Source organism: Agelaius phoeniceus, chromosome 1 (assembly GCF_051311805.1).
Source record: "Agelaius phoeniceus isolate bAgePho1 chromosome 1, bAgePho1.hap1, whole genome shotgun sequence".
NCBI classification, from domain to species: Eukaryota; Metazoa; Chordata; class Aves; order Passeriformes; family Icteridae; genus Agelaius; species Agelaius phoeniceus.
Genome location: NC_135265.1, coordinates 68,271,100 through 68,297,673, shown reverse-complemented (window position 1 = coordinate 68,297,673; position 26,574 = coordinate 68,271,100). Strand labels below are relative to the sequence as shown.

At 42.8% G+C, this 26,574-nt stretch overlaps 1 protein-coding gene across 3 annotated transcripts in view; it reads left to right on the top strand.

The window, feature by feature from the left end:
• Positions 1-1,156: 1,156 nt before the first annotated feature.
• DSP (desmoplakin) overlaps positions 1,157-26,574 on the top strand; it is a 39,489-nt gene continuing 14,071 nt past the window's right edge. For 2 of the 3 annotated variants that reach the window (XM_077180941.1, XM_054640780.2), the window contains exons 1-17: positions 1,157-1,637; positions 10,523-10,625; positions 12,307-12,455; positions 12,803-12,977; positions 15,659-15,787; positions 16,918-16,968; positions 18,017-18,178; positions 19,192-19,296; positions 20,476-20,571; positions 20,801-20,926; positions 21,687-21,839; positions 22,876-23,030; positions 23,429-23,555; positions 24,093-24,297; positions 24,801-25,018; positions 25,762-25,928; positions 26,285-26,423. In XM_077180941.1, the coding sequence (XP_077037056.1) occupies positions 1,432-1,637; positions 10,523-10,625; positions 12,307-12,455; positions 12,803-12,977; positions 15,659-15,787; positions 16,918-16,968; positions 18,017-18,178; positions 19,192-19,296; positions 20,476-20,571; positions 20,801-20,926; positions 21,687-21,839; positions 22,876-23,030; positions 23,429-23,555; positions 24,093-24,297; positions 24,801-25,018; positions 25,762-25,928; positions 26,285-26,423 (2,466 nt within the window). In that variant the 5' untranslated portion in view covers positions 1,157-1,431. The remainder of the gene's footprint in view (positions 1,638-10,522; positions 10,626-12,306; positions 12,456-12,802; positions 12,978-15,658; positions 15,788-16,917; positions 16,969-18,016; positions 18,179-19,191; positions 19,297-20,475; positions 20,572-20,800; positions 20,927-21,686; positions 21,840-22,875; positions 23,031-23,428; positions 23,556-24,092; positions 24,298-24,800; positions 25,019-25,761; positions 25,929-26,284; positions 26,424-26,574) is intronic. The other variant, XM_077180933.1, reaches the window with a different exon arrangement.

The window sequence follows — 26,574 nt, the reverse complement described above, 5'->3', positions numbered from 1 at the left end:
CTGACATGGCTGGCTCATGTACTGCACACGGGATGAAAGCCCCAGGAGTATTTCAGAAAAGCCTGGCACGGTTATTCACGAGTGACTGCTGCTTCTTAAAAACTGACCATCTTCGTTTTCCAACACCATGGACAAGTGGCCAGGCCAGCTGAGGCAGTGCCACTGAAACCAGCTAAGAATTGGTGCTCAGTTGACACTTGAGACTAATCCGATGGTCACTGGCTGGCAACAAAGGCCCCTCTGGGCATCTGACAGTAAATGCCTTTGCCAACACCCTGTACAGGCATGGATGTGTTAAAATGACTTTGTCTCTTAACATACGGCCTATTTGAAAGTTAAACACAACTTTCACAGCACCAGAAGGCAGGAATCAAGAAAATCTGAGGAGTAAAGACAAGTTTAAAGTCCTGTTTCTGCATATCTTCTTTCTCAGGCACAAATGCAGTCAGAGCATGGCACCAGTCCAATATTTCATGCACCAGGGCACAAATTTCAGCCCATTTTCAGAAATGCACTGGGCTTGGAGCACCCAAAGCCCTCCTGAATGTGGCACCCTGTGTATTTTGGAATTGATGAAACACACACATCATTTTCCCGACGTGTATCAACACCCTGTGATGCGCAGGGCAGAGGGCAGCTGCCAGTGGAACAGACCCATCCTCGACGGAATGGTGCCGATTTACCCAGTGCTGCCTTGCTCAGGCGCCGGGTTCTTTCCGAAGAGGCGCGGAGGTGTTTGGCGTCGAGGGCACCGTGGCCCGGTCCATCCTCCCCGCCGCGCTCCCAGCGCTCGGACGAGCCGCTCCGTGCTCCGCGGCTTCGGAGCGCTTGCCCGCAGACACAGGCATCACAGGGCAGACACCGGTCGGGAGGGAGTTTCCAGTGGACTCCAACCTCCGCTGGCGACTCCTGAGGGCAGCACACGCACCGGGAAAGGTGCTGCAAACACCAGTGCGACGGTGACAGAGGCCGTGCCGTGCCCGGGCGGCCACCGGGGAGCGACAGCGCGGCGGGGCGGGGGCCGGGGCCGCGGAGGAACCCGGGGCGGCCGCCGAGGAGGCGCGGAGCACGCAGGCGAGGCGCGGCTCCACGCCCAGGAGCGCCGCTTAAAACCACCGCGGAAAGGTGTGGCCTCGCCTTTCCTCTGCCGGCGGGGAGGGGACGGGACGGGACCTCTGCTCTTGCCGCCGCCGCCGCCAGCAGCCCTCGCCGCCCGCCCGGCTCCGCTCCGCGCTCCTGCCCTGCCTCACCTGCGGGCCGCCCCACCGCCGGCTCCCGGCCCTTCCCCGGCCCCCGGCGCACTGCGAGGGAGCGGCGGCACGGCGGCGGGCGCTGCCGGCCGTGAATGCTTTTCCTGCCGTCGGCTCCGGCTCGGTGTCCCCGTCGCTTTGCCGCTCGCCCCGCGCGGCCCCGGGCGGCTCCCCCGCTGCCATGAGCATCAACGGCGGGTCCCACCCGCGCATCAACACCCTGGGCCGCATGGCCAGGGCAGAGTCGGGCACCGACCTGCGCTACGAGATGAGCTCCCATGTCGGGGGCGGCGGCGGCGGCGGCGGCGGCACCCACACGCACACCTCCCACAAGACCTACTACTACCAGAAGACCTACGGGGGGGACTACGCCTCCGATGGATACGGGTAGGTGCGGGTCCAGCCGGCCCCCGGCCCCGCTCCCTCGGGGCCGCCTTGGACAGCTGCCGTGAGCCCGCTCACGGTGGGATTCCCTAGATGTGCGAGCTTGCAAGTTTCCTTTTGCTGTTCCTCCCTGAGGCGTCTTAACTTCTCTAAAAGGCTTTTAAATGCAAACGAAGAACTTACTTGTAAAAAAACACTTTTAGTGGTGACTCTCCTCGAAGAGAGTAGCAGGACTAAAAGCGATGTCTCCCGTTTGCACTGAGGGCTGTAAATGGGTCGGTGCTGCCTCTATTGACCCAACAGTTCTGTGCTGATAAACCCCTGCTTTGCTCAGTGACGCAAAACAAGCTGAACTGAAGTGAATTGCTTTATACCCCATACACCCAGGCTCTGCCTTCCCCAACTAGTTGCATAACTAGGGCTATAAAACCATTTTAAGTAGTGGGAAATGTCCTCTTGTTAATTTTTGAGTTTGTTTCTAGCTTGTGTGAGGCCTGGGAGTTTAAGTCATGGTCTTTTATAGAGTCATCCCTAACATTTGGTGTCAGGAGGGCAGAGATACATGAGAAGTAACATCCTCACCTCTTACCATTTTAACCTTCTGCTTGCCCTGGTGCTGTGAGCACAGTCAAGATCTTGTAGGCAGGGTGCCAGCTGTGAATCCTGGCTTGGGGAATGCCTCTTCTCATGAATGCAGCAATCTGAGCACATCAAGTCTGACAGGACTTTCTGCAGAGTGCAGTTATCATGAAGACTTCTCCATTTGTCCCCTTGTCTGGGAGTTCACAGGACTGAAAAGCAGGCAGCAGTTAGAGTCACTGGAGGAAGCAGTGCTGATGTATGGTACAGCACCATCACAGCTGGTGATGACTGGTCTCTGTGTGTGGAATGGCTGTATTAAGTCTGCTGATCTCATTATGGATGCCAGTGACTTAGGAATTGATGCAGAAGCCCTGTCATGTATGTTGTATTAGAATTTAAGCCCTAATTTTTTGGATAGTACATAATTAAATTGCAGAAGGGTGGGAATTAAACATGCAGATGAGAAAAGGCAGGTTTTTTAAAATCAAGCAGATCTATAAGTGGCCATAGAGAATTAGGGTTATTCTAGAGAGCACAGAGTGTTCAGCTACGTAAGTCAAACCAGTTGCTAGAGGACTATGGAATGAATGAAATACTTGCATTCAATGGATTTTTTGTTTATTACTTTGCCCAGTTCTTAGTTTGAGTTCTTTGTTTGACTTTCGGTTTGTTGTGTGCATAGGTAAGTTAGTTACAACGAGTTGCAGCTAGAACGCATCCACTTACCAATACAGTAGTATGATAATATCTATTTATTGCTATAGAATAAGAACAATTCAGTACTGTAGCATTGGTGAGTGCACACACTAGGACTCCAAAATGCCATTGCTGCATTGCCTGTGTGAGGATTTGTTTTGCTGGTCATGCTTCATTGCAAATACCTTTACAAGATTTACCTTTACTTACCTTTACCTATTAACAAGAGACAGCCATGAAAAATGAATGGCAGTGCATGTTACATCCCAGGAGTTCTCTTTTCCCTCACTTTTCACTGGTGCAACTCTATTTGGATTCAGCAGGCTGATTTCCATATCACTCCCAACTTTCACTAGAGGAGAAGTGCTTTCCTTTAATTTAGCATTCTTTGGCTACAGTTACATATTTTAAGCCAGTCTGTAGTTAGGCTCTTCTTTCTGTAGCATTCAGTGGTAGTGTAGCAAGGGTGGAAAGGACAGTCCTGATTGAGAGGTTAACAGCCTTGTATCAGCATTCTTTCATTTGCTTTTTATAACATAATATTCATATATTCATATCTCCTTTCTGGGAAGGTATGTCTGGCAAGGGGGTTGCAATGAAAGTTCCTGTTCGCTTTATTGTGAGATTTCTGAGTGGAACTAAAACCAGTTATTATTGAGATGACAAAAAAAAAAAGCATTTATGTATTGTTTTATGTGCAAAAATCTGACCATCCCAAATACTTTAAATATTTTTTGCAACAGAGTATGTGTGTTTGCCACCTTACTGAGTTGCATAGGTTTATTTTTAAGCAGTGCTGATACACGTTAAAATGTGTCTCAAAACAAGTGGTTTATTGTCAGTTAATGAAAAAAGCAGTTTTGCCAGATTTTGTACATGTTTATGTGCAGAAAATCCACTAAATGCTCTGCATATTGTGCTATTGGGACCAGGGCCATCATCTATGGAACTGGTTTTATTAACTACATTTAGCCTGACATATTCAGTGTCAAAGTTTAGTGGCATCTACTGAACTCAGAAAATGAAGGCTGCTTTTTTCCATGGGGAAGATCACTCTACCCTAATTTTTAAATGCGGCAGGATTCAAGTTAGGGTCTAGTCTTGTAAGTTTTGGGGCGTATTCTGCCAAACAAGTCTGTGCTGAGCATTACATTACTCACAGAGCAATATGGGACGCTCCCTAGCCTTAGGGCTCAGCAAGGTGCTTTTACAACATTCCCTGTTTCTTCTGGCTTGGGAACTCAGGATGAGCTTGGCCCGGAGTACAGATACTCAGCTTGACAGTGACTCACGCTGCTAAACTGCCAATTCATCAGTCAAATATTTATCAATGTCTTTGCTATGGAGATAGAAAATCTGATAAACCATGAGAGAAAAGAAAAAAATGCAAAGTTGTGCAGTTTTCTTTGTCATTGCTGGGATTAGGGGAGAAAATAGCCTAGGATTCACGGTCACCGAGTGACATGAAAATAAATTAATTTACACAGTTCTACTTAAGGATTAATGTAACTTCTGTGCTTAGAAAAGGAGTCAGACAATTACCTGCCCTACCCTGGCGTTACTTTGAGGAACCAAGGAACAAAGTAAACGTGGAGAAAACCGACTCATAGCCACACTTTTGCCTTTCCCATAAGTCTCGCAAGGATCCGTAGAGTCCTGGCTAAGCTGAGTAGTGGTAGATCTGGCGTGGTAACTTCCCCTCCGAGCTGCTCATACGGCGCGGGAGGGAGGGAGGGAGGGAGGGAGGAATGTGTCTGAATATTGCTGTGGAATACCTGCCCTGCCGGCGGAGCCTGCGCCGCGCTCTGGCTGGCAGGGAAATGCTGCCACGCCGTGAGAAGAGACTCAGGCTGAGCCTTTCCAGGTCTCTGTTCCGTAGGGACGTGCAGGTGTGAGAGCCTCTTGTCAGGAGAAGGGGCTTTGCTGCCTTTGGAGCGGCTGCTCTGCAGCAGAGGTGTATTTCCATGGTCCGGGCTGGAGCCGGCGTTTGGCACCTCCCTCTCCCAGAGGCGGAGGTGGGAGAGGCAGCGTGTGAGCAGCCTGCTCCATTGGGCAGGTACGGCCCTTGGGAACCGTTCTGTCGCTCCTGGTGATTCATACCGCTGGGAAAAAGCAAGAGGACTTTCTGTGAACAGGTGTGGCACGATCCCTTGTGAAACCCTGCATGCTGTGAAGACACTAAGCCTCGGGGGTCCTAACAATTCAATAATTCACTAGTGACTACTAGATTTTTGCACATTTTAAATGGTATTTAGAGCCTGATTGTGCCAGATGCAGAGGTCTTTTGAGGTTTCCAGTCATCATGGAAGACCTAGTCTATGTGCATACTTGGCAGATGAGACTAGTTTGGTGAGGCTGTGGTGTGCCAAAACTGGTTCTAGTTAGAGCAGAGACATATGGGGAGAACTCTTGATGATTTGACAGTTTGTATTCACCTCCTTTGAGGCAGGAGGGGGAAAGCTGGACTGTGGCATTTCAACTCCTGGTTATTTTCTTATGGATGTCGTGATTCACCACCTTTATGCCGTTGCATTTTCCAGCATACACACACCCAGCTGGCAGGTGGTGGCGGATGGGCGGTGGTATGTGCAGGCTCTGTGCTGGGAATGCAGATTCCAGGTCAGGTTTTTCTTCTGACTTGCCTACCCTGGGCATACCAGGTAATCCCTTTATGAATCTTTTGCTTGTTCAAACAGGTTTGTGTGGAGGGGGATGGGAAGTGTGAAGAAAAAGAAGCGCTATTTTTTTGCTCTTCTTAAATTATGGGAATCGTTCAGTATTCTGGATGTGCTAGAAGACTTTCTCTTAAGGCTTCCTCCATTTTTTGGATGAATAAAAAAAAAATAAAAAGCTTTGAATTTTTGAAAGGCTGGAAGTTTTGTGGAGGGCTTGGAAAATTTAACAAAGAGTATTCTAATTAATTTTAAATAGTATCTTCGGGACAAGAGTAGTCTCTTTGTACAACCTCCCAAAGCTTAGCAAGTTGTGAAGCTGTGGGAAGGCTCCTCAGAATTGCTGGATGTGTTTCTGTGTCTCCTTTGCCATGCCTCTCTGGGCACTGATCACACTCTGGATAGCCAGCAGCCTCTGGATGTGCAGTAGCAAAGGCTGACACTGGAGCAGCCCCCACGGTGGAGGTGTTTGTGCTGGGGTGTGCAGGTCTTGCAGCAGCAGGAGGCAAGTGAGAAAGCAGAAGGTAGCTGGCTTCCTTGCCCCTTCGGTTCTGCAGCAATATCAGCTCCCACAGAGGGCTGTGAGGGTGCAATCTGAGTGTTTAGAGAAGGTATTTGGGGTATTCAAAACACATCCTTTAGGATAATTTTTTGACTGCTTGAATAAATTGGTGTTAGCAGTACCCAGCCCTGCTGTGTTCTGGGGAGATGGGCACTGCTAACACGTCTGTCTCTGTGCTCATAACTCATCATATGGCCTTGAACACGTTTCTCAGTCCCTTTTAAAGGAAAAGCAGGAGTAGTTCTTTCTTGTTTCAGTAGAGCTGGGGGTCTTGTAAGGATCATGGGTACTGCTCATCAGTTAAACACAATTCCTAGTTCAGACACTGGGGATTCAACAGTAATGGGTGGATTTAGCTCAGTTGGGATATATTCCAGCAAGGAGGTGTTGCCTGAACTGCTATCCTGCCCAAATCCAGTGGCAGCAGGGGTTGGGCTGTCCTCTAATTTCTCAGGGAGAGCAGGAGGATAGAACAGCAAGGGAGCAATGTGTTCTGCCTTGACATGCACTGAAAAGGGTGGATCCTGTACAGAATGATGACAGGGAGATGCTATGCCTTTCCTAGGGCTCTCCTGACAGTGGAGAGCAACAGGCCATTTCAACATCCCAAGTAAAAGCAATTCATCTGTGTTTTGAAGTGTTTTCATAATTTTAAAACAAAGGCACTATCCCCTTTTCTTTTCCTTTGTTCCTTTAATAGTTAATGACTATTAAAATTATTTTAATGAAGAACTCTGCTTAATAGGACCTTTTTGAAATTCATGAGTTGCCTTCCAAATAAGTGCCATGGTCTAAAATGAGTTGTAGGGACAAATACGTAGCTAAGGTCAGAAGCAGTCCAGTCTGTTTCCCTCAGCACTGTTCTGCAGGGTTTACAAAACCAAAGCAGCACAGCAAATAGTCAGGCTATTGCAAATGTATATATTTGTTAGTGATAGACCCTGCACTCTTTTGTTATGAGTCCTTCTAAAAGACCAGCTTCCAGTTCTTGCCAGTTCTGCTGGAATGGTTGATAACATATGCTGCATTGGCAGGGGTGCAGTAAAACGAACGAAAAATCTGCCCATATTTTCACTGCATGGTGTGCCCACAGTGTTGTATACAACAGGATCCTATTCATAGGTGCGAGGTTTAGATGATGCCAGAGTTAAATCAAATTGTCATAGCAGCAGTAGGTGTTAAAATGGCCAAACATTACTCTAAACTCATTCAGTTTTATGTAAACAAAATCAGACAAAACAAGAGAGACATTGACAAAATACTATGTAATGTAACCCACTTAATCTGTGTTTTCTGAGGATTGTTGGTATCCTACATTTTTCTAAGGGACATAAATATATTTTTATGTAACATGTAGGTTACATGTTTTTACTTAAAAAATCCAGCTTTGTTCTTGCCTGTCCAGCATGTTCTGGGCTTGCCTCAGTTTCTTTGGTCCAGTATTTTCTGTGTTGGGTATGGTTTTACTTTGGCTGTCTGTTTCCTACTGCCTCAAGGTTGGTTGTATTATTACTCTGAACTGGAGCTTCTTCTTTGATCTGTTCATCCCCATTAAAGGCCTGTTGGTTTCATTAAGAGGTAGATTACACTGAAGGACTTTGAAACTGCTAATGGAGTACCTTCCAGTCACAAGGGTGAAAAGTATTGAAGATGTGTCCCTGTGAGACTGTGCTAGTGCCATCTGATGTATCAACATCAGTATATGTCTGTTAAGGTGTTGTCTCACCAAGTATTTTTATTTTTAAAGTTCAGAGATTGATTTATGCCCTTGGGCATGTTTGTACAGCTAAATCCCCTTCAGATTTGAAATTCTTGATTTCTGTTGGTTTGGTGGAGCTATGGCATCAAACATCAGCTTCTATGCTTCTGATTACCCCATGTAGCTCTGGTCTTCTGACAGATTTAAAAGCAAGTGCCTCTAACAGGCCATGACCTTTTTATTGTTATCATGGGATTTACCTCTGTTTTTTCACTGGCAAAACTGGTTAGATTTTTAACAACAAGAAAGCATTAATAAAATAGTGTGCTCTTTTCTGTTTTCAATTTGTATGGCTCCAGCTTCTGCCATTATTTTGGTTATATCTTTATCTGCTGGATTGGAGAGCCTTAAATATGTACTGCTTTCTTCTTGTGAAGGTCCCTATGAACTGTAAACAAGTAACTTGTTGTTACTCTATTTGAAGACCTAGATAGGGTGTACTTAAGTCTCTCATTTCAAGGCTTCTGCTCCTGCCTTTGTAACAGTTTTGTGCATTTATATTTAGCTATCTTCAGGTTTTCAATTTTTTTAATTATTTGGGCAATAATTACGGATGTGGCATTCAAACATCATTAGAATGAACACAAAATGTATTTCTACTTCTTTGTATTTTAATTTAATAATTTGATTTATTTGAAAATAGCTTTTCTTCACAATTTCTTACCATGTTAACTATAATAGCTATTGTTTAGACCTCTTGTCATGGTGGAGTAATGTCTTTGAGTTCAGTGAAGTTATCCTGAAGCCAGTGGAGATAAACTGACTGGTTACAGTATAAATCTGGTCACCTTCTATACTTTATTTGGCTTTAATGGATATCCAGCATTTGTAGCTGCCAGAACATGATGGAAAAAGTGATTCAAGAAAAAAGCTCTTCCAGTGTTCTAAAAAGAGAAAATTGCTTGGAATGTTCCTCTCTCTATTATGTTTCATTCATGAGAATAATTGTGGGTGTAATTAAATGTAAATTTCAGATGCAGATATTTCTATATCTAAACACAGCAGTGATGCCTAAGGAGAAGGAATGATTTAGAAAAGGAAGCTGACACAAAGCCTGGCACAAAATCAGACCCGTATGTTATTTTCCATAATTGTTTTCTTTAAGCAGCTTCCAAGACACACAGGGGTGCATAGCACAGTAGGGCGTAGCATTTGTGCAGCCAAGGGGTCACAGCACCAACTGGGGGCTGCATGTGTTCAGCTTGTTTTACGTCACCCAGTGACTCTGCAGTTTTGTCTCTGCACCTCTGAGGGTCTGTTCTCTGGTATGGGGGAAGCTGCTGAAAAGTTGCTCCAGCCTTTTCTGTTTCTTCCAGATGAGCTGATAGGAGAATGGCAATGCTGCTGGTGTATCTAAAGCACATGCTGCAGAAGAGCTCTTAAAAATATTAAATGTTTCTCACCACTCCAGTGATTTTGCCAAGGACGGTTGTGCTATTTCATTGTCACAATTCCTTTTATGAAGAATTGTCAGAGTCTGTTCAAGTCAGTGGGAAGATTTCCATTGAATCCAGATTGCTTGCTGGCTCTGATTTGGACAGGTTCACACTGGTGCTCTTGTTGGCATTAGTGCTGTAAGGAGTGTTTGTCTCTTCAGTGATTTGTAATGGAAAGGGTTACCTACAGTGAGGACAGGAGTTAGAAAACTAGGCAAAGCTTGGGAACACCTTAGCTCTTACTGTCTGTTAGTTAGGTTTGTTTTAGTTTCACTGGCAAGTGTTTGGGTTTAGGAGCTGCCTGGACTTGCTTGGGAGGTCTGATCCCATCACCAAGGAATGATTCCTCACTTGAAGCACCTCACCCCCTTACAACTACAGTGGCTCACTTTGATGGCTGAATCCTAAATGCTGGAAAAGCCACATTCTGGCAGTATGGATGCAGTAGGTTATGTGCAAGACAGCAATAAAGACCCTGTTACCTGGCTTGGTTTTTTCCCCCACTAGTGTTTTTTACTTGGAGACTGCAAATTCACACTTTATGTATTTGTAAGAAAGCATGTCCTCTGACTCCAGGCTCTACATCTATTTTTGTAGTAGCTTGTGTGTCTTGCAATTCATTCCTTAGAGACTGCACTAGCTTTGTGCATTTCTGCTGATAAAAGGGCCCTTCTTACACTTGTGTGGACTTGTGTGCTCCTGTGCTTGCCTAGCTGAGGATCCTGCTTTCCTTGTGTGCCCTGACATTTGATGGCTGGTGTGATAACATGAACAATTACATCACACAAAGGCTATGCTCTAATGTATTGACTTTAACAAAGATTGTGAATAATTCATTCTCACTGTAAAGCTGCCAAAGTTTTGTCTATCAAAGCAGCAAATACCTCTGCTGGAAGAAAAAACTTTCTCCTTTATGGCATGTCAGTTTCCACGTTCTACTCTGTCCTGTGGCAAAGTCAGTGCATGCCTGCTGTTGCAGGACTATAGAGTGGCTCTGCCATCGTGGAATTGTCATTAAAATTTCCCAGTGCAGTTGAAGCATGTGTGTGTCTGTGAACCTATATGAGGTGGATTATTCCGTGTAACTTCTCTTAAGTGTTCTGAATTTGTGTTTCTTGTATTTCTTTAAAACCTGCAATTGCTCTGTATTTACTTCATCATCTTTTTCTCCCCCACAACAGCCAGAATGGGACCTGTACCATGTCCAGACGCCAGAACACCATCCAGGAGCTTTTGCAAAACTGTTCGGATTGCCTGACGCGAGCTGAGCTCATAGTACAGCCCGTGAGTGCTTCTTGTTCTCCTTATCCAAACTGGTTATGAATATTACATACATATTCTGTGTTGTTATCTGGACTCACAGGCTCTGCTTCTTCATCTCCTTTCTCCCCTGTCAGCTGTTTGTGTGAGGCAACTGGGAGTGGGATGACATACCTCCTTCTTAGGTCTCTTTCTTCCCTCTGTACACTGTTCAGTAAAACCAATTGAAATGCATCTGGTTAATGAAAGGGGTCTTCTTGATTAAAAAAAAAATGTTTAAAAATTGTTTGGTTAAACAAACCCACCCTCAAACAGGTTCTACTGCATCTTATTTTTCAGTTTTAGATCAGGACCACTGTCAGTGTTCACATCTGTTACTAATGACTACTTATATTCTCTTAGTGTGTTCTCTAGAATATTGTCATCGTTTTCAGGGCCATAAGGAACCTGAGCCACCTTAGGAAATACCTTCATTACCTTTATTTTATTCTTCCAGTTAATTCCCAAAGAAGTAAATGAAACAAGACTAAGGTTTTCCTGGCTGTTTCAGCTCAAATGCATACACATAATCTCTGCAGGATGCTACTCTGGTACAAACCCCAAGTGCCTGGGGGTGGGTTACTCACTGATGGTAAATTCATTCCTGGCAAACATGGGGTGTCCTCTGTTCCTGCTGAAGCAGAGGAGGTGCAGGGTGGTGAGTGCATCCTGCTGCTGAGGCCACTGAGATGTGAAACACTTCAACAGTCCTGGCAGTAGATATGATTTAATGCACACTTTTGGACCCTCTGTGGACAGAAAATTCTTTCAGAAATGAACTCTGTGGTTAAGAGTTCATTTCCTTTTCACAGATACAGGACGTGTGAGCATGTTTATACAAAAATCAATGCCAGAGTAAATACTGCCTTTTGTTCAGGGTTAATATTATTCCAGTGAACTTGAAAGAAAGAGATGTTTACTTCCAGCTTGGTGCCACAACATGCATTGCCTGCTTTGTTTCTTTCTTTTCTTTCTAAGGGACAGAGCAATGAGGTCCATAATATTTTATTTGGAAAATCAGGTCGCAGCTGCATTGTGTTTTGCTCAGCATGGCTGTGTCAGTGTGCAGTGAGGTCAACGAGCCACGTCTTCCTGGTTGAAGCACCATGGCCATGCTGATCCAACTGAGAGGGTGCATGGAGAATTTGCCTAGACTTTGGGTGATAAGATGGGATGCAAATGTGATGGGGCATGGAGCTGGACCCAGGCAGATAGTCCTGCTTGTGTTTTTGCAGGAGGAGGAGGTCTTAGAACCTCAGGGAACCTTGTGGAAAATCAGGAGCAATATCTACTATCTCCTACTAGGACAGTGTTTCCTTCTCATCTTCTGAACACAGAAGCACAATGTCTTAAGAAGTTAGCACACCATGTGAAGCCTTGGCTCCACTGAAATAAACATCAAGATGTGTTGCTCTTTATGGAAAGTTTTGTTTGATGGCTACATTTTAATAATTTTCTTCCATATTTTATTTTAATAAGCACTTTCTAGTGACTGTGGATCATCAACCTTCTGCCAGTTAAAACTGGCAGTCAGAGACCTGGCAGTTGAAACTTATCATGCTTCCTAAAAAACCCACCAGTCCTCACAACACCTTTTTTAAGACAACTAAAGGAAGCTTAGATAATGAATATTTAAATTAATCTCCCATCTGTTTTTTTTCATTAGGAATTGAAATATGGGGATGGTGTCCCACTTAGAGGGAACAGGGATCTGGAAGACTGTTTTGCGCAGGCAAATGACCAAATGGACATCCTGGATGGACTGATCAGAGAGATGAGGCAGATGGGCCAGCCCTGTGACATGTATCAGAAAAGGTATTGCCAGGGAAGGGTTGGGGTGGGGAATGTGACTGATGAAAGTTTGTGGTACCTCAAGTGTTCACCTTCCTTGGTGTTGCAGGACGTAATAGAAATCAGTAAGGTGGAACTAAATCTCTTTGGTCACACTAACATGGAGAAGGGTCTTGCAGGAATATATTTCTGATAGAAATTGACCCCTTAGTTGTCTCCATGAAATCTTAATCTGTATATTTTTTCCACAGTCTTTGCTTTCAACACTTTGTTTTGAATAGTTGGTGGTCCAGTAGGAGAGACAAATTGCATTGTTTGTGTGTTTTCTGGGTGTTTTGCTCTCAGACACGAAGTGTTTCCTTCCCTTTCAGGCTGCTTCAGCTCCAGGAGCAGATGCGTGCCCTGTACAAAGCCATCAGCGTTCCCCGTGCCAGGAGGGCCAGCTCCAAAGGTGGTGGCTGCTTCTCTTCTCAGAGTGGCTCGGGCTGGGATGAGTACACAAAACGTGTCACAAGTGAATGCTTAAACTGGATGAGGCAGCAGAAGGTAAATCTGTGCAAAACCCAGGGACAATGCTAAAATTTGGTGTTGTTTATGAATGTTGCCTCATATGTAGTAATGTTTTGGGTGCCAGTAGAAAAGTAAAGGTACACGTGAATGCTCGCATGTTATTTCAAGTTCCTTTTTTTACCCTCCCAGTATTATACATATAGTGAATTCCCATTGAAATCCAAACATGGATTGGGGTCTTTTGCAGAGGAAAAGATGTAGAAGTTAGATTTGAAAGCTAAATGAAACACTGGTGTTAACATTACAAAAACATTGACATTTTTGTGTTAGAGATTATTACGCTCAGTATTTCCCTCCTTCCTTCCTTGCACAGATTTCCTTTGATTCATATTTATTTTAACCTTTTACACAGACAGGACCATCTTCACAGATTTAACCATTGTCCAGTGTTTTACAGTTGCTCTCCCCCTCTAGTCTGTCTTTATCTCAGAGAGGTAGGGCTGATTGCCACAGGACTAGGCTCTCAGAAGTCAGTGCTAAAATCCACACAGAAGTGCTGAAGCTACTGTTTGTTGCAGTCTGAGAACAAATTTGCCAATTCACAGCTGTTGCTGATGTGACCTGGAGTGGAAAACACACACTGTTTTTTGTGCTGCTGAGGTGAAAGTTGTGTGTTGAAGTGAGAGTTGTGAGTTTGTGGTTGGACAGCCCTTTCTGAGAGACAGGTAGGGAGGATGGAACAAGGTGGCTGAAGTCACACGTGCAGACTCCTTGTAAATTGAAATTGCATTCTTTTTATCTCTCTTTATTAGGTTGTTGCTTTGTGATTCTGTCATTATTATCTGCGTATGGCATTTGTCAGGTGGCTCCTATGCAAACCAAATGGGGAGGGTAGAACTCTGTAGAGTTGCAGTATTTTTAAGTGAGTGCTAGTTACAGTCCAGTCTTTCTGTGTGGCACGTTTTAGAGGAGGAAGGGGAAGTGGAGATGCACTCCTTGAGCAGTAATGTGTATAAGCATTGTGCCTGGACAGCCACAGCCCACATCATTGCTCTTCACATGCTGTGGGAGAGGAGGCTGATTGTCATACCTGCCATGGCTTGAGGAGTGATGTTGGACAGACTCTGGGCATGCTTCCAGCGATGAAAGATGGGGAACAGGCTGCACCTCCCAAAGACACCACGTGACGCCCTGCTCAGACACTCCTTGCTGAACACAGGGAGCATAAGCAATTGCTTAATAGCTGTGTTCCCACACTAAACCTCCTGTGAAAGTAAAAGGCTCTCTCTCTCTCTTCCCCTTCATCCCTACAGAAAGCTGAGGTGGGGCCAGTAAGCACTTACCTCACTGGGAAAATTTATTTTGAACTTGCCACGATGCTGCTTCTTTCTGTCGTGCCTTGCTGTGTCCCATTACTTGCTCACATTGAGACTAGGATAATGTTTCCCCTTGTAATGTGGTGAGATGTGGGAAAAAGTTCTGAGCAGCTGATGTTTTTTGCTGTTTTTCTGGTTTTTGTCTGCATGGTTTGCTGGTAGGAGAATCAGATGGTAGGGAGGGTTAGTCAAATTTCCAGTGCAGAGCTGGGGAAACTGCAGGGAAATCCAGACAGCCTTTGTTCGCATATGGCAGCCAGCCATGACTGCCACTGTTGCTACAGTCTCTTTGGACTGTTTAAATATAACAAGAAGGGTCAAAGTCCTCTAACTTTCAAATGTCTGAATGAAAAATGGTTTTGTTTCTTGGATTGTTTTCAGCACTGCCTTTGAACCCCTACGCTTGAGTTCTGGCTTTATTGTTATCTGTTGACTCATAGAGATTTGACTCCAGGCTGGTAATTACCAAATTCAGTTCCAACCCAAGATTAGGATACCTCTTTCTTTACTGGGCATGTGCATAGACAGGTATTCAGATAGAGCTGCAGTGTGTCTTTGCAGCATAGAAGAGAATTTGGAGTTTGAGGAGCTGAATTTAAAGTTAGGTGGCTTTTAATATTTGGAAAAAAATGAAACAAGGAATGCAGTCAGTTTTTGGGTTAGTAATTAGCAGGTGTATTACTGTTTTTTAAGGCTGTTTCTAGACGTTTTCTCTTGTCATCCTACAATAAATGTTGCTAAAATGCTAGACAAACAAGACATTTTCTAATAATTCCAGTTTATATTCTGTGGAGCTTTTTAAAATGACTGCATTTAACTGAGGTTGTTGAAGTTTACATGAGCAAAATTAAAATGGAAATCTGGTGTACTGGGCTTAACTTAATTGGGCATTTTGGAAATTAAAATTTAAATGGAAATCTGGTGTACTGGGCTTAACTTAATTGGGCATTTTCACATGAATTGTATGAATAACATTGTTTGATAAAGTCATGGTTTGTTTTCAGAGTGATAAGAATGTAATTTTACTGTAGAACATAAAATAACAGTTTGGTCCAAAGACAACTGTTATGAAGATGAAAGTACACTACTGAGTGTGCTTCATCTAGTGTAACTTTAAACAACTGAAATATTTTTCCTATTTTGTTTCTTTTCCTTTGGCAGCTTGTCACACAGTTTAATTGATGGCAATTTAAAGAAACTGTAAAACCCTATCCTGAACTTCTCTTTATTTCAGTTTTACTCTCTACCACATAGTCAGTTGCCTTCAGTTCAATTCCTTTATGCTCCAATTTAGGCAGTAATATTGGAAATGAAAGTACCAATCCTGTTTCTTGTTCCTAGGTTGAAATGGAGCAAGTGAAGTGGGGGTTTGAAGCAGCATCCATTGAGCAACAAATTTGTGAGCACAGGAGAACCCACAATGCCATCGGAGACTATCGTTGGCACCTGGACAAAGTCAAAACAGATCTGGTAATTGCTGTCCTCCCGTACACTTTGCTTGGTCTAGGTATATAGCATTGGCTCACGGGTGTTCCGCTACAAAAAAAGGAATGTTGGAAAGTTCATCCTCTCTTGAAAAAGCACTGGTGTCATGATAGCAACCACTTCCAATTCTTAATTCCTCGATAGTTCCTCAGAATTTTAAAATAAAAATTTAGTAGCTATTTAGCTTTTTGTTGTTGTGCACCAAGGCTGGCAAATAAATATTGCCATATTATTTGTGAGACAGATGACCAAGAGTGATTATTCTCACTTGCTGTCTCAGTATATTAAACAAGAAAGTGAAAGAATAAGGTGGGTGTTCAGATGCAGCCTTGAGTCATCAGGTTTTTTCTGTGAAAAATGCCTGAATTCTTGGCTAAAATAAGATTAAAGCTTTTCTTATGTGTTGATATTATTTTTTTCTTTTCTGTTGCCCTCTGGATTTTGTGATTGGAATAAAGAAGTGACTGAAAATACTGTGTTAACTTCCTCTCCTATCAGCCCAGCAGTTAGGTATAGGAGAGAGGAGGCTTATTTAATTTCCATTCATCTTTTCTCTTATTTGGCAGGAGGGTGTTCAATCTAAAGAAAAGGTAGTCTGTTCTGTAGCCCTAATCTCTCAACCAAGCTGAAGAGTGGAAAGGATTTTGCTCCATTTCCCCTTCTGTTTCAAATAGGAAAGGTGATAGTCTGCCCTGTGGAATACCAGTTCCAAGGCTGGGCAGGTTCCCAGCCATAGAAATGGGGATAAAGACCGGAGCTGTCTGCTCACATCGTAATTTATACTAGTTCACAATCTCCAAAGCTTGCTCTAGGACTAGCTGGTGCAGGAGTTTGGTGCAGAAAGAAATCCAGTTTCGAGTGTTGTTTTGGTGTTACAGATTATGTGCAGGCTTGGATATATATACTGAGCATCCATGAGAGTAGTAAGTTTGTCCAAGCCTTGGTTTTGTACTTCCTGAGTCATCCAGCGGAGCAAATCTGCTATTGACAGATGTCTCTTGCAGGCATTTGCATGTTACCACCTGCAATTATTATGATATTGACTCTGTAAATGAAATAGCAGCAAATAGGAAACTTGTAAAAGGCTCACTAAGTGTTTGCTGTCTCTGTTCCAGCGGGAGAAGGCTGCAGTTCATCAGCTGGAGGAAGAATATGAAGGCCTACTGGTAAGCAAGGGATGTGGTCATTTCTGAGACCCTGTTTGCTTTATTAACACCTATGTGATTGTCAAGGCACACTTCAGGTTTTGACAGAGTGATAGATGCACATTTAAATAATTATATTCAGCAGTAAACTGAAAGTGCTTTGTAGTTTCTGAAAGATTCATTTTGAGTTATGGACTTGAGATTAATGCATTGCCTGCTGTATAATTGACTTGTTCTCGCAAGGAAGTTTCCAGTTTGCACCTGGTGGAGGGAGTTGGTCACCAAGCAGGTGAAGAGTAGACCTCTACCTCCTTAATGGGAGTAAATGTAGTGATGAAATTAGGCTGTATATGAAGCTTAAAAAGTTACTCAAAGGTGGGACTGGAACCAAATTCTGTGTAGGGCTGTGCATCTTCCCTGCTGTGGATCTTCATGTAAAACACAGTAAGAATCTTGTGCAAATGGTTTATTTAACACTTGGGATCAGAATCTGATTCCTGGCAACCTGATTTCAAGTAACAGGATGTGTATTATGATCTGAAGACAAAGAATTTTTTCTTGAAGTGTCAACTGTGCAAAAGATGCTGCTATAACATCAAGGACGTACTATGAGCAGCAAATGCAAGCAAAAGGATGTTAAGTGTTCAGGCATTTCTTGTTCTTCCCCCCATGCCTTTTTGCTTGCCTTCCTACATGTCTGCTACACGTGTGTTAGAAATAATGTTGAGAAGGTGCTGACATCAGGTTCCTATTCTATAAATCCTGACACGGTGTGTGCTGTCTATTGCTAACAGGTTTCATGGTTCAATAAACCCAGGCACATCTGCTGTCCATTGCCAACAGGTTTTACAGACATGTGGGTTTTATTGTTATTTTATGTAAAAAAACCCCGAAAACAAAAAAACAACCAGCCAAACAAGAACCCCAAAAAACAAAAAAAACCATCAAAACCCAAAACCAACCAAACAAAAAAAAAGGAAAAAGCCATGCTGTGCTCTTAGCTTCCCTTTCTCCACACAGCTCAGGCATTTATATGTTTATGGCTTCTCGTATCTGTACTTCCTTGCAGAAATATTCCTTTGAGAGAATGGATCAGCTTCGCCAATTCCAGAACCTCATCCAGGCCACCAGCAGAGAGATCATGTGGATCAATGACTGTGAGGAAGAGGAGCTCCTCTATGACTGGAGTGACAGGAACACTGATATTGCCAGGAAGCAGGAATCCTTCTCTGTAAGATAGCTCAACCTCCCTATGTTTTCCATCAGCCCTCTCTTGGAATAGTCAGGGAGAAACAGCCTCTCTTGGGAGAGGCTCATCACAGGGTGTTTCTTCCCTCTTTTGGAGTGGAGAAGAGTGGAGTGGAGGAACTCTTTTGGAGTGGAGGAACTCTTTTGGAGTGGAGGAACTCTTTTGGAGTTCCTGGGTTTTTTTATCAACAGTTTTCAGTGAAGTACTATGTAATAACCTTTCGAGTCAGGACAGGATATTTTTTGGAGGATTTTGCTCCCATTCAGGGAGTTCTCATTGTTTATTTTGATCTTGGAATGTGGTCTTCTTTGTGCAGTCCACTACAGACCAGTGATGACCTACTGCTTGTGCACACAGCACAGCACAGTCATTGTGCTGGCATGCCAAACTAAGGGACTTGAAACAAGCAGTTTTAATTCTCCCTGTTGGGACTGTGCAGGGGTCAGAGGTCTATGTATTTGGCCCTGATTATCTGTCACCAGGAAGTAGAGCTGTGCTCTCTTCCTCTGATGATTCTGCCAGCAGCACACTGCGTGCACGGTCAGATGTAGTTTGCCCTGCTCCTTGTGGTCTGTAGGTGTGTAAGGAAATTGAGCATGTGTATTTGTTTAACCAGTATTGGTGCTGATCACTAAACTGAAAAAAGAATGGAAGTTCACACTATTATGGAAGTGCCTTTTTTTTAGTTCAGCTGTTCTGGATGTTGCAAGATGCAGTCATTTTTGCTTCCATCATTCTTAAGAAAGGAAGAACTTAATGTTCTTTGCTCTCTGAAACAGCAAGCCCAGAGACTAGAATTGAGATGATTGCACCTTCTTTGATTCTAATGTCTTCATAATTAACTTCAGTACACCTCATGGAAACACTTTATAGTGTTAGAGGGGATAATTTTATATCATCACAACTATCTGGGAAATTTTAAACAAATGGAAACACTGTTCTGCCTGTGCAGTATACCTTTGGAGTTAGTTTAATGCTGTGTTTTGGTTATTTAGAAACGTATGAGTGAACTGGAGGTTAAAGAAAAAGAACTCAACAAGCTAAAGCAAGAAAGTGACCAGCTAGTGCTCAATCAGCATCCTGCTTCAGACAAAATCGAGGTGAGTTAGACTTTGTGTGATTTCACTTGCTTCTTTAGTTGCTACATGGGAAAAATTCTCAGTGAAAGTTCACATACGAAGTGCTGCATTTGGGCTCAAGAAGGTTTTGCCTGCCCAAAATCATGCCCATTTTACCCAGCTTTAGGGGCTGCTCTAATAAACGTTACTATCTTCCTCTACAAACCTGGCCATTAACAACTGCATGGTGATAGATGCAAGTAAAAATGAAATCTAGGCTTAGGGTGCTATCTGAGTGTGTTGAAATTGCTGTATCTTGATTGTGCTGACTACAGTGCAACAGGATTTATGATAGGAAGCCATGTCATTGCTGTTCTGTTGTCTTAGTAGGCATGTTTTGAAAAATGCCACACCCTTTTTTGAGGGTTTATGTTTAATCCAAGTGCAAATACTTTCTGCAGCTGAAATTCATAGTGTCTTTCTATGGCTTAGCCAAGACGCTTTTGCTTTCACAGCTTGGTGTACACTTACTTTTTAATTAAAAAGGCTGCAACAATTTCGACATTTTATTAGGAGATGCTGTAGTTGTTGCAGTTTCAAGAGTGCATAAGAACTCTGCAACTGAAGAAGCTAAAAGGAAAAAAAAATCTTTTCTGCCTTTCAGTATGTTTACTTGGTTAACTGTTATCATATTGTGTAAAATCCTATTTCTCCTGTAGTCAGTTTCTCTCTTAAAGGAAAGATTCTTTTAAGCTCCAGCAGTGAACTGAAAGTTGTGCATCATTTTTTAAAGAATATACATGGCTGCTTGAGTATTTTGAATCTAAAAACAACCAGCATAAAATATCATGTTTGGAGATGTTCCCTGAAAGAATGAGAACATGGCCATTTGCAGCTGAAATACTTTATTTGCACTACTCTTTGTGCATTTCACCCCTTTTTGTTAACGCACCTGGGGCTTTATGTTGATCAAACAAATTCAGGTCATGAACAGATTTCTCTTTGTGTCTCACAAGCAGGTATTTAACTCATTTCAGTTAGGTGGATGCCTAGAAGTTGCGAAACCATTTGCATTAATTACGTAGTTCTGGTGTCCGTGAATTTGTTTTAGCAGATTTTTCATTTGCATTTGTGTGGAGCACAGATAATTTTGCTTGAGTCTAGGTGTGGGAGAGAGATCAGTGTTGTGGCCTGACTTGTGTGTATTACTGTTTTGCTTAGGCTTACATGGATACATTGCAAACTCAGTGGAGCTGGATTCTTCAGATCACCAAATGTATTGATGTTCATCTGAAGGAGAATGCGGCTTACTTTCAGGTGAGTTGTGATGTGGAGAATTCACACTTTTTTTAAAAAAGCATGAATCCCATCAAAGATATATTTATTGTGCACACATATATTTACTATAGTACTCTATTGCACAATGTTATAAATGCTACCATTCTGCCAGAGGTGAACTGAGATTTCTCATTAAAGGAGTCCATCAATTTTTAGCTGACATTTTTAAGAGCTACACACAGCCAAATTCACAACTTTTCTCCTGTAGTTCTTTGAAGAGGCCCAAGCCACGGAGTGCTACCTGAAAAACTTACAAGACTCTATCAGAAAGAAGTTCATCTGTGATAAGAGCATGTCACTGCAGACTCTGCTGGAGCAGATCAAAGAGCTTGAGGTACTGTCATACTCACCTGACAGGTTATGTTCTGCTTTTCTGGGAAACCAGCTGCTCTCTTTAGATAACAAATGTAAACCCAAGTGCACTGCAATATTTGAATATGGTACTGTATGAACTTGACACCACTATATTTTTTAGTCTGGAATGAGTCCAACAAATCCCCAATTTTCTGACATGCTAACAAATGAAAAAAAAAAAAAGAAATACTTTTATTCTTATGTGGTAGAATAGATTTTGCCTCAAAGGATAAAGACATTTGATAAATGATTCATCATGTCACTCTATCACTGCAGTCTCTTTGAAAGAAGTCAGCTTTTTTAGCTCTTATCACGAGTTAAGCACTACAGTCCCAAATTGGAGAAAAAATGGTCAGTGGTGTAAAAGGCCAATTGATGAAGTCAGGTTTGAAAGTGTAATTGTTGCCTTTTTTTGTTAGCATTCATTTTGTTAGATTCTTTCAATTTATGCCTGTGTTTCTTAAACACCACTTTAACCACTTTGAAGATCTGTATGAAAAACCTGCTATGCAAATTTTGCAAACTTTGCATCTTGCCAGAGCTGCAAAGATACTTAGATGTTTCTCAGCTCTTTTTAAAACTGCAGTTTTACACTGTAGGCCAAAGACTCATCCCATTGGAGCTAAAGTAAGTTTTGCCTACTGTAAGTTCCAGATGTATCCCTCTCTTAAATAGAACAGCGAGAACTAGATGCCTTTTCTTTTTCGAATAAATTTGTTACATATGATTAATCTTTGCAGAATGAACGAGAGAGAATTCTTGAATACAAGAGGCAAGTGCAGAGTTTGGTGAATAAATCCAGGAAGATTGTGCAGCTGAAGCCACGTAACCCAGACTATCGAAGTAACAAGCCCATTATCCTCAAGGCTCTGTGTGACTACAAACAGGATCTGGTATTGTATTCCTTTTTGGCTGTGAATGAACACTGTGTAAGCTAGAACATTGCAAATTACTTAGTAAGCAGACCATTGAGCTGATAGGTGTAACCCTTTTATATGCTTTTGGTCAGCTTGAATTTCTTTGACAGAAGAAGCTCTGCATTTCTTGCCACTATGAATAAACAAGTAGGTTTTTATTGGTTAATAGAGCTAGTCAAAATTACTATTATAAATCTATTAAATAGCATTAATACTCATATTTGAAATTAGAACATAAAAGTCTTATTGCTGATAAGACTGAAATTGTTGTACGGATGCCTCTGTGCATCCACACCTTTCTTTTTGGTGATTGCTCACTTTTCCAGTGCCTCTCTGGATTCTTAGGTGAGCAATTCATCTAACATAAGTGAAGAATATGCAGTTATTCATTATTATTCCCATTTTTTTTTCTGGATTGCTATGAAATTAATTATGGTTTTTCTTCCTCCTCAGTACTGAGGCTGCTTGGGTTTATTTCTGTTTTTTTTATTCTAAATAATAAATGTAGATCTGCTTTCTGCTTATGTGCTTCTTCCTGCACCACGGCCACACCTGTGGCTGCCCGGTGTCAGGATTTCTGGCAGTTGGAGCTGGTGAATCTGGCTCTGCCACACTCACTCCCAGTCCCTTTGCAAATATGGATGCAGCACTAAATGTCTTCGTGCCTTCAGCTCACTGGCTGAAAGCCACACATGGTTGTGTAGCTTACCAGGCCATGTGTCCACATTCAGTCTTTGTCAGGGCAAGTCCCAGGTCTGATGATCTGGCAGACTTGTGTTCTCTGGCTCACTCTTGGCTTTTTTGGGCTTTCTTCACATGGAAACCAGATTCAGGGAGAAGGGGTTGATCTGTACTAATCTTTTGCTCCAATATGAATCTGAGATACAAACCCAGACCTGGCAGCTAGGAAGCGCTCCTGCTTCTGTCATCCAGGTGCACCTCCCTTGTCTGTCTCTCCTGGAAGCCCCACCTTAGTTAGCTATTGAGAAACCCTCTTCTGCATCCCTTGCAGAAAACGGTGCGCAAAGGAGATGAGTGCATCCTGAAGGACAACAATGAGCGCAGCAAGTGGCTGGTGACCGGCCCCGGAGGAGTGGACATGCTGGTGCCATCTGTCAGCCTTATCATCCCACCCCCCAATCCACTGGCAGTGGATCTGGCTACCAAGTGAGTTGCTGCCTCAGTTTGGATGCTTGCCTCTGGGGTTAGCGTTCACTCGAAATAGCAACCAGTCACAAAATATGTTCTGTGCCTTGCTCAGAGTGCACTGCCCCTGCCCCTAAAGGTGGGGGGATTAAGGCCTCGACCCTTGACTTGAGGAAACTCACTGCAGTGAAACTTGCTGAGATCTAGGTTGGGGCCTAGAAACTTTTAAAAGTTAATGTCTACACGGTTTTTCTCATATGTACTAATGAAAGTCATGTATAATTAATTTCCAAGATTTTTTCAAGTAGAGAAAGAGCCTTAACATGCTCCACATCTGGTCGTTGTTTCTTGAGATATTTTGTATCTGTGCTACAAGGACAGATGCATTTTGATCATGCGTTTTTTTTTCTTCATGCCAGAATTGAGCAATACTATGAAGCTATTTTAGCTTTGTGGAACCAGCTGTATATCAACATGAAGAGCCTGGTGTCCTGGCATTACTGCATGATTGACATTGAGAAAATCAGAGCCATGACTATTGCCAAGGTAAGACACCAGCTGGCCTTGCCTGCAGACCAGAGACATCCATGACCTGATGTCTGCTGTCCCAAGCAGACCCTTCAGTATCCTGTACAGATGTATGTTCTACAAAACCACCTTCCTTTTCTGGTTCTACAAAGCCACAGGCCTTCCTTTTGCTAGGTTGCACAAAAACTCTCACATATGGGAGTTGTAATTTTATTAAAGGAGAAACAGATAAGCAGGAAGATTAGCTAAGGGAATTTATTACATACTTGCTGTATTAGCTCCCACTGTACAGGGGCATGGATAAACAGAATAAGAGGTAGAATTTCAAACTGCTGTTAAGGTGTGAAATGATGGTAAGAAGGATAGGTTCACTCAGCTGGTACTCTTAGCACCATACTTTTAGAGGTAGCTTAGTGAGGATTTATTCTAAAGTGTGATTACTTTGTTTTTTTTATAGATTTATTAGTTTGTTCCTTAATGATTAACTAGTCATAAAACTTCCCCAATTGCTTTTTTTTCCCTTTTATTTCAAAATTCCCTTCTTCCTTATTTCAGCTGAAAACAATGCGTAAGGAAGATTACCAAAAAATAATAACTGACCTGGAGATCCATTATCAAGAATTCCTCAGAAACAGCCAAGGCTCAGAGATGTTTGGTGATGAAGACAAACGAAAGATCCAGACTCAGTTCACTGATGCTCAGAAGCACTACCAAACCTTGATCATACAACTGCCTAATCAAGCACGACCACCACAAACAGGTTTGTTGTCGTCCTGACTTTTGTAGAGTTTCAATTGCTGGGCTTTCTTTGTTCCAGAGATGGCCAGTTCTGCATTCTTTTATGTGAAAATGTTCTTTTCAATATACGAATAGGAATATGTTCAAGAACTGTTCTGCTGTCTCCCAACATAACAAAACTGTCCATGTACAGGCATGGCTCCTTCCTTTGATGGGAGTCTGGGAATAGTGCTCTAAAATTCATGGAACCTGCTGGGAGAATGAGAGGAATTTAGTCCATCTGATAAATTTTCTATTATTAGGAAGCTAAATCTGACTGCTGCATTTTAGGAAGCAAGTTTATATTTTTGTGAAGGAGAGATTTCATTCTCTGAAACAGCTGCCTAAGGCCTGGATCTTCCACCTGTTCTCAGTTCTACAGGTCAACTCAGTGCTTGGGTCACTTGGGCACTGCCTTGGCTTTCTACATGTTCCTGCTCAGCTGTCTGGCAGTTGATGCTTACCCAATTCTTTTTACCATTTCAGTGGTCCCAACTGAGTGCTGTCCCGTGGGGTCCTCAAACACCATAATTGTTAATGAGAGAAACCGAGAGTATGAGAAGCAGGAGGCCTGGCTGCTGATGGAGCTTCAGAAACTTCGGCGTCAGATTGAAGCTGCTGAGATTCAGATGGTTCAAAGAGCTCCTCTTGGAGTGGATCAAGGGGCTATGCACGATTTTTCAGCCAGAATAAAGGACTTAGAGGTAACCATGGATGTTTGTCTTTAAGCATCTCAAGCTCTGTATGACTCTACACTGCAGTTCTGTTTATGATCAGCTGGGAAAGACACACATCCTGTGCAGAATACTCTCAGATGGAGGCTAACCATAATGATTTGGATTAGAATTTATCTTCCAAGTAGAAAAAGTTGACCCTTGAGTTTTAGAAATCAAGTTCCGCCAGACAAGGAATACAGAAAGACTGATGTCAGGTCACTGTGAGTTCATGTTAAGCCTGATCCAAAGTAAAGCACCATTTAAATCCTTTACCAAGGGCTTCACGTAACCACCTACCTGTAAAGTGCTGTCTGTGGGATACAGACTGGATACACGAGACTTACTCTCCCTCTCCTCGCTCTTTAGATTTGTAGGAAACCATGGAGGGAAGATTGGTACAAAAAGGTAACAGGTTTGGCATATGAGAAATCCCCTTGGGGCAACGAGGTTGCAAAAGTCTCAAGAGCAGAAGGACCGTGGCATGTCAGAGCTGAGTTTTGGAGTGTAGATTCTCAAAAAGACATGTGACCTATTGTGGACAAAAAAGAAACTGCTCAGTAGTGCTTGCCTTGAAGAAAGCAAGCTCAGCCACTTCTTCAGTCCTCAGTCAAGCTGGTTATGTATAAAGAGCAGGCTGCTTGGATAAGGAGACCAATTCCATGTGAATATAGAATAGAATGAACATTCAGCCAACCAAAAACGTGTAAACCAGGCATTCTCTTTTTCTTTAGGGTGTGCAGAACGACTCTCAAATAATGGCTGAAACCCTCAATAAGCATAAGGACTTGCTGCCTAACTTCAGAGGCTGTGAGAAGTATGTGTACTTGCAATCAGAGATAAATGCCCTCTTTCAAAAACTGGAAAATATTAATGGTGTTTCTGCTGGCTACTTAGACAGGTAAGTAAACTGGGGGTTTTGCAATAAATATTCACTCTCTCCCATAATTCATAGTCCAGAAAAAAGTTGCCTTTTGTAACCACCAGTGTAAAATTACACCTTTTTCTCTGCAAATTGTGTACATGTTGATAGAAACAGACACATGGATTTCTTCTCTTTTCTGGAGCATTTTAAAAAAGAAGGTGAGAAGCATGGGTATCACAGAAATTTCTTGTTTACCTATTCTCTTTTGCCAATCATCTGCAATTAATTAAAAATATCACTGTTCCTTCCTCAGTCCTTATATATAATGGATTAGTCCTTAGTCCTTCCTTAGTCTTCCTTATAATGGATTTGCCTTGTATCATTTATTTTAGCTTGAATGCACTGAGGTGTCTGCTCCAGGTTATTCTGCAAACAGAAGATGTGATCAGAGTTTTTGAAGTCAGGCTGTCTGAAGAGGAGACTGTTCCTTTGGATCTTGATAAAGTGGAGGCTTATCGGGCTTGTCTGAAGGTGAGGGGCCAAAACCCAATGACACACCAAAACAAAATTTGTACCTGCCAGCACTGATCTATTGATCAAAACCACAGGAGATAGAAATGCTGATCCTATTGTATTTTATGTATAGACACAAAATGTTTTGTAAATCAGGCACATTCTTGCT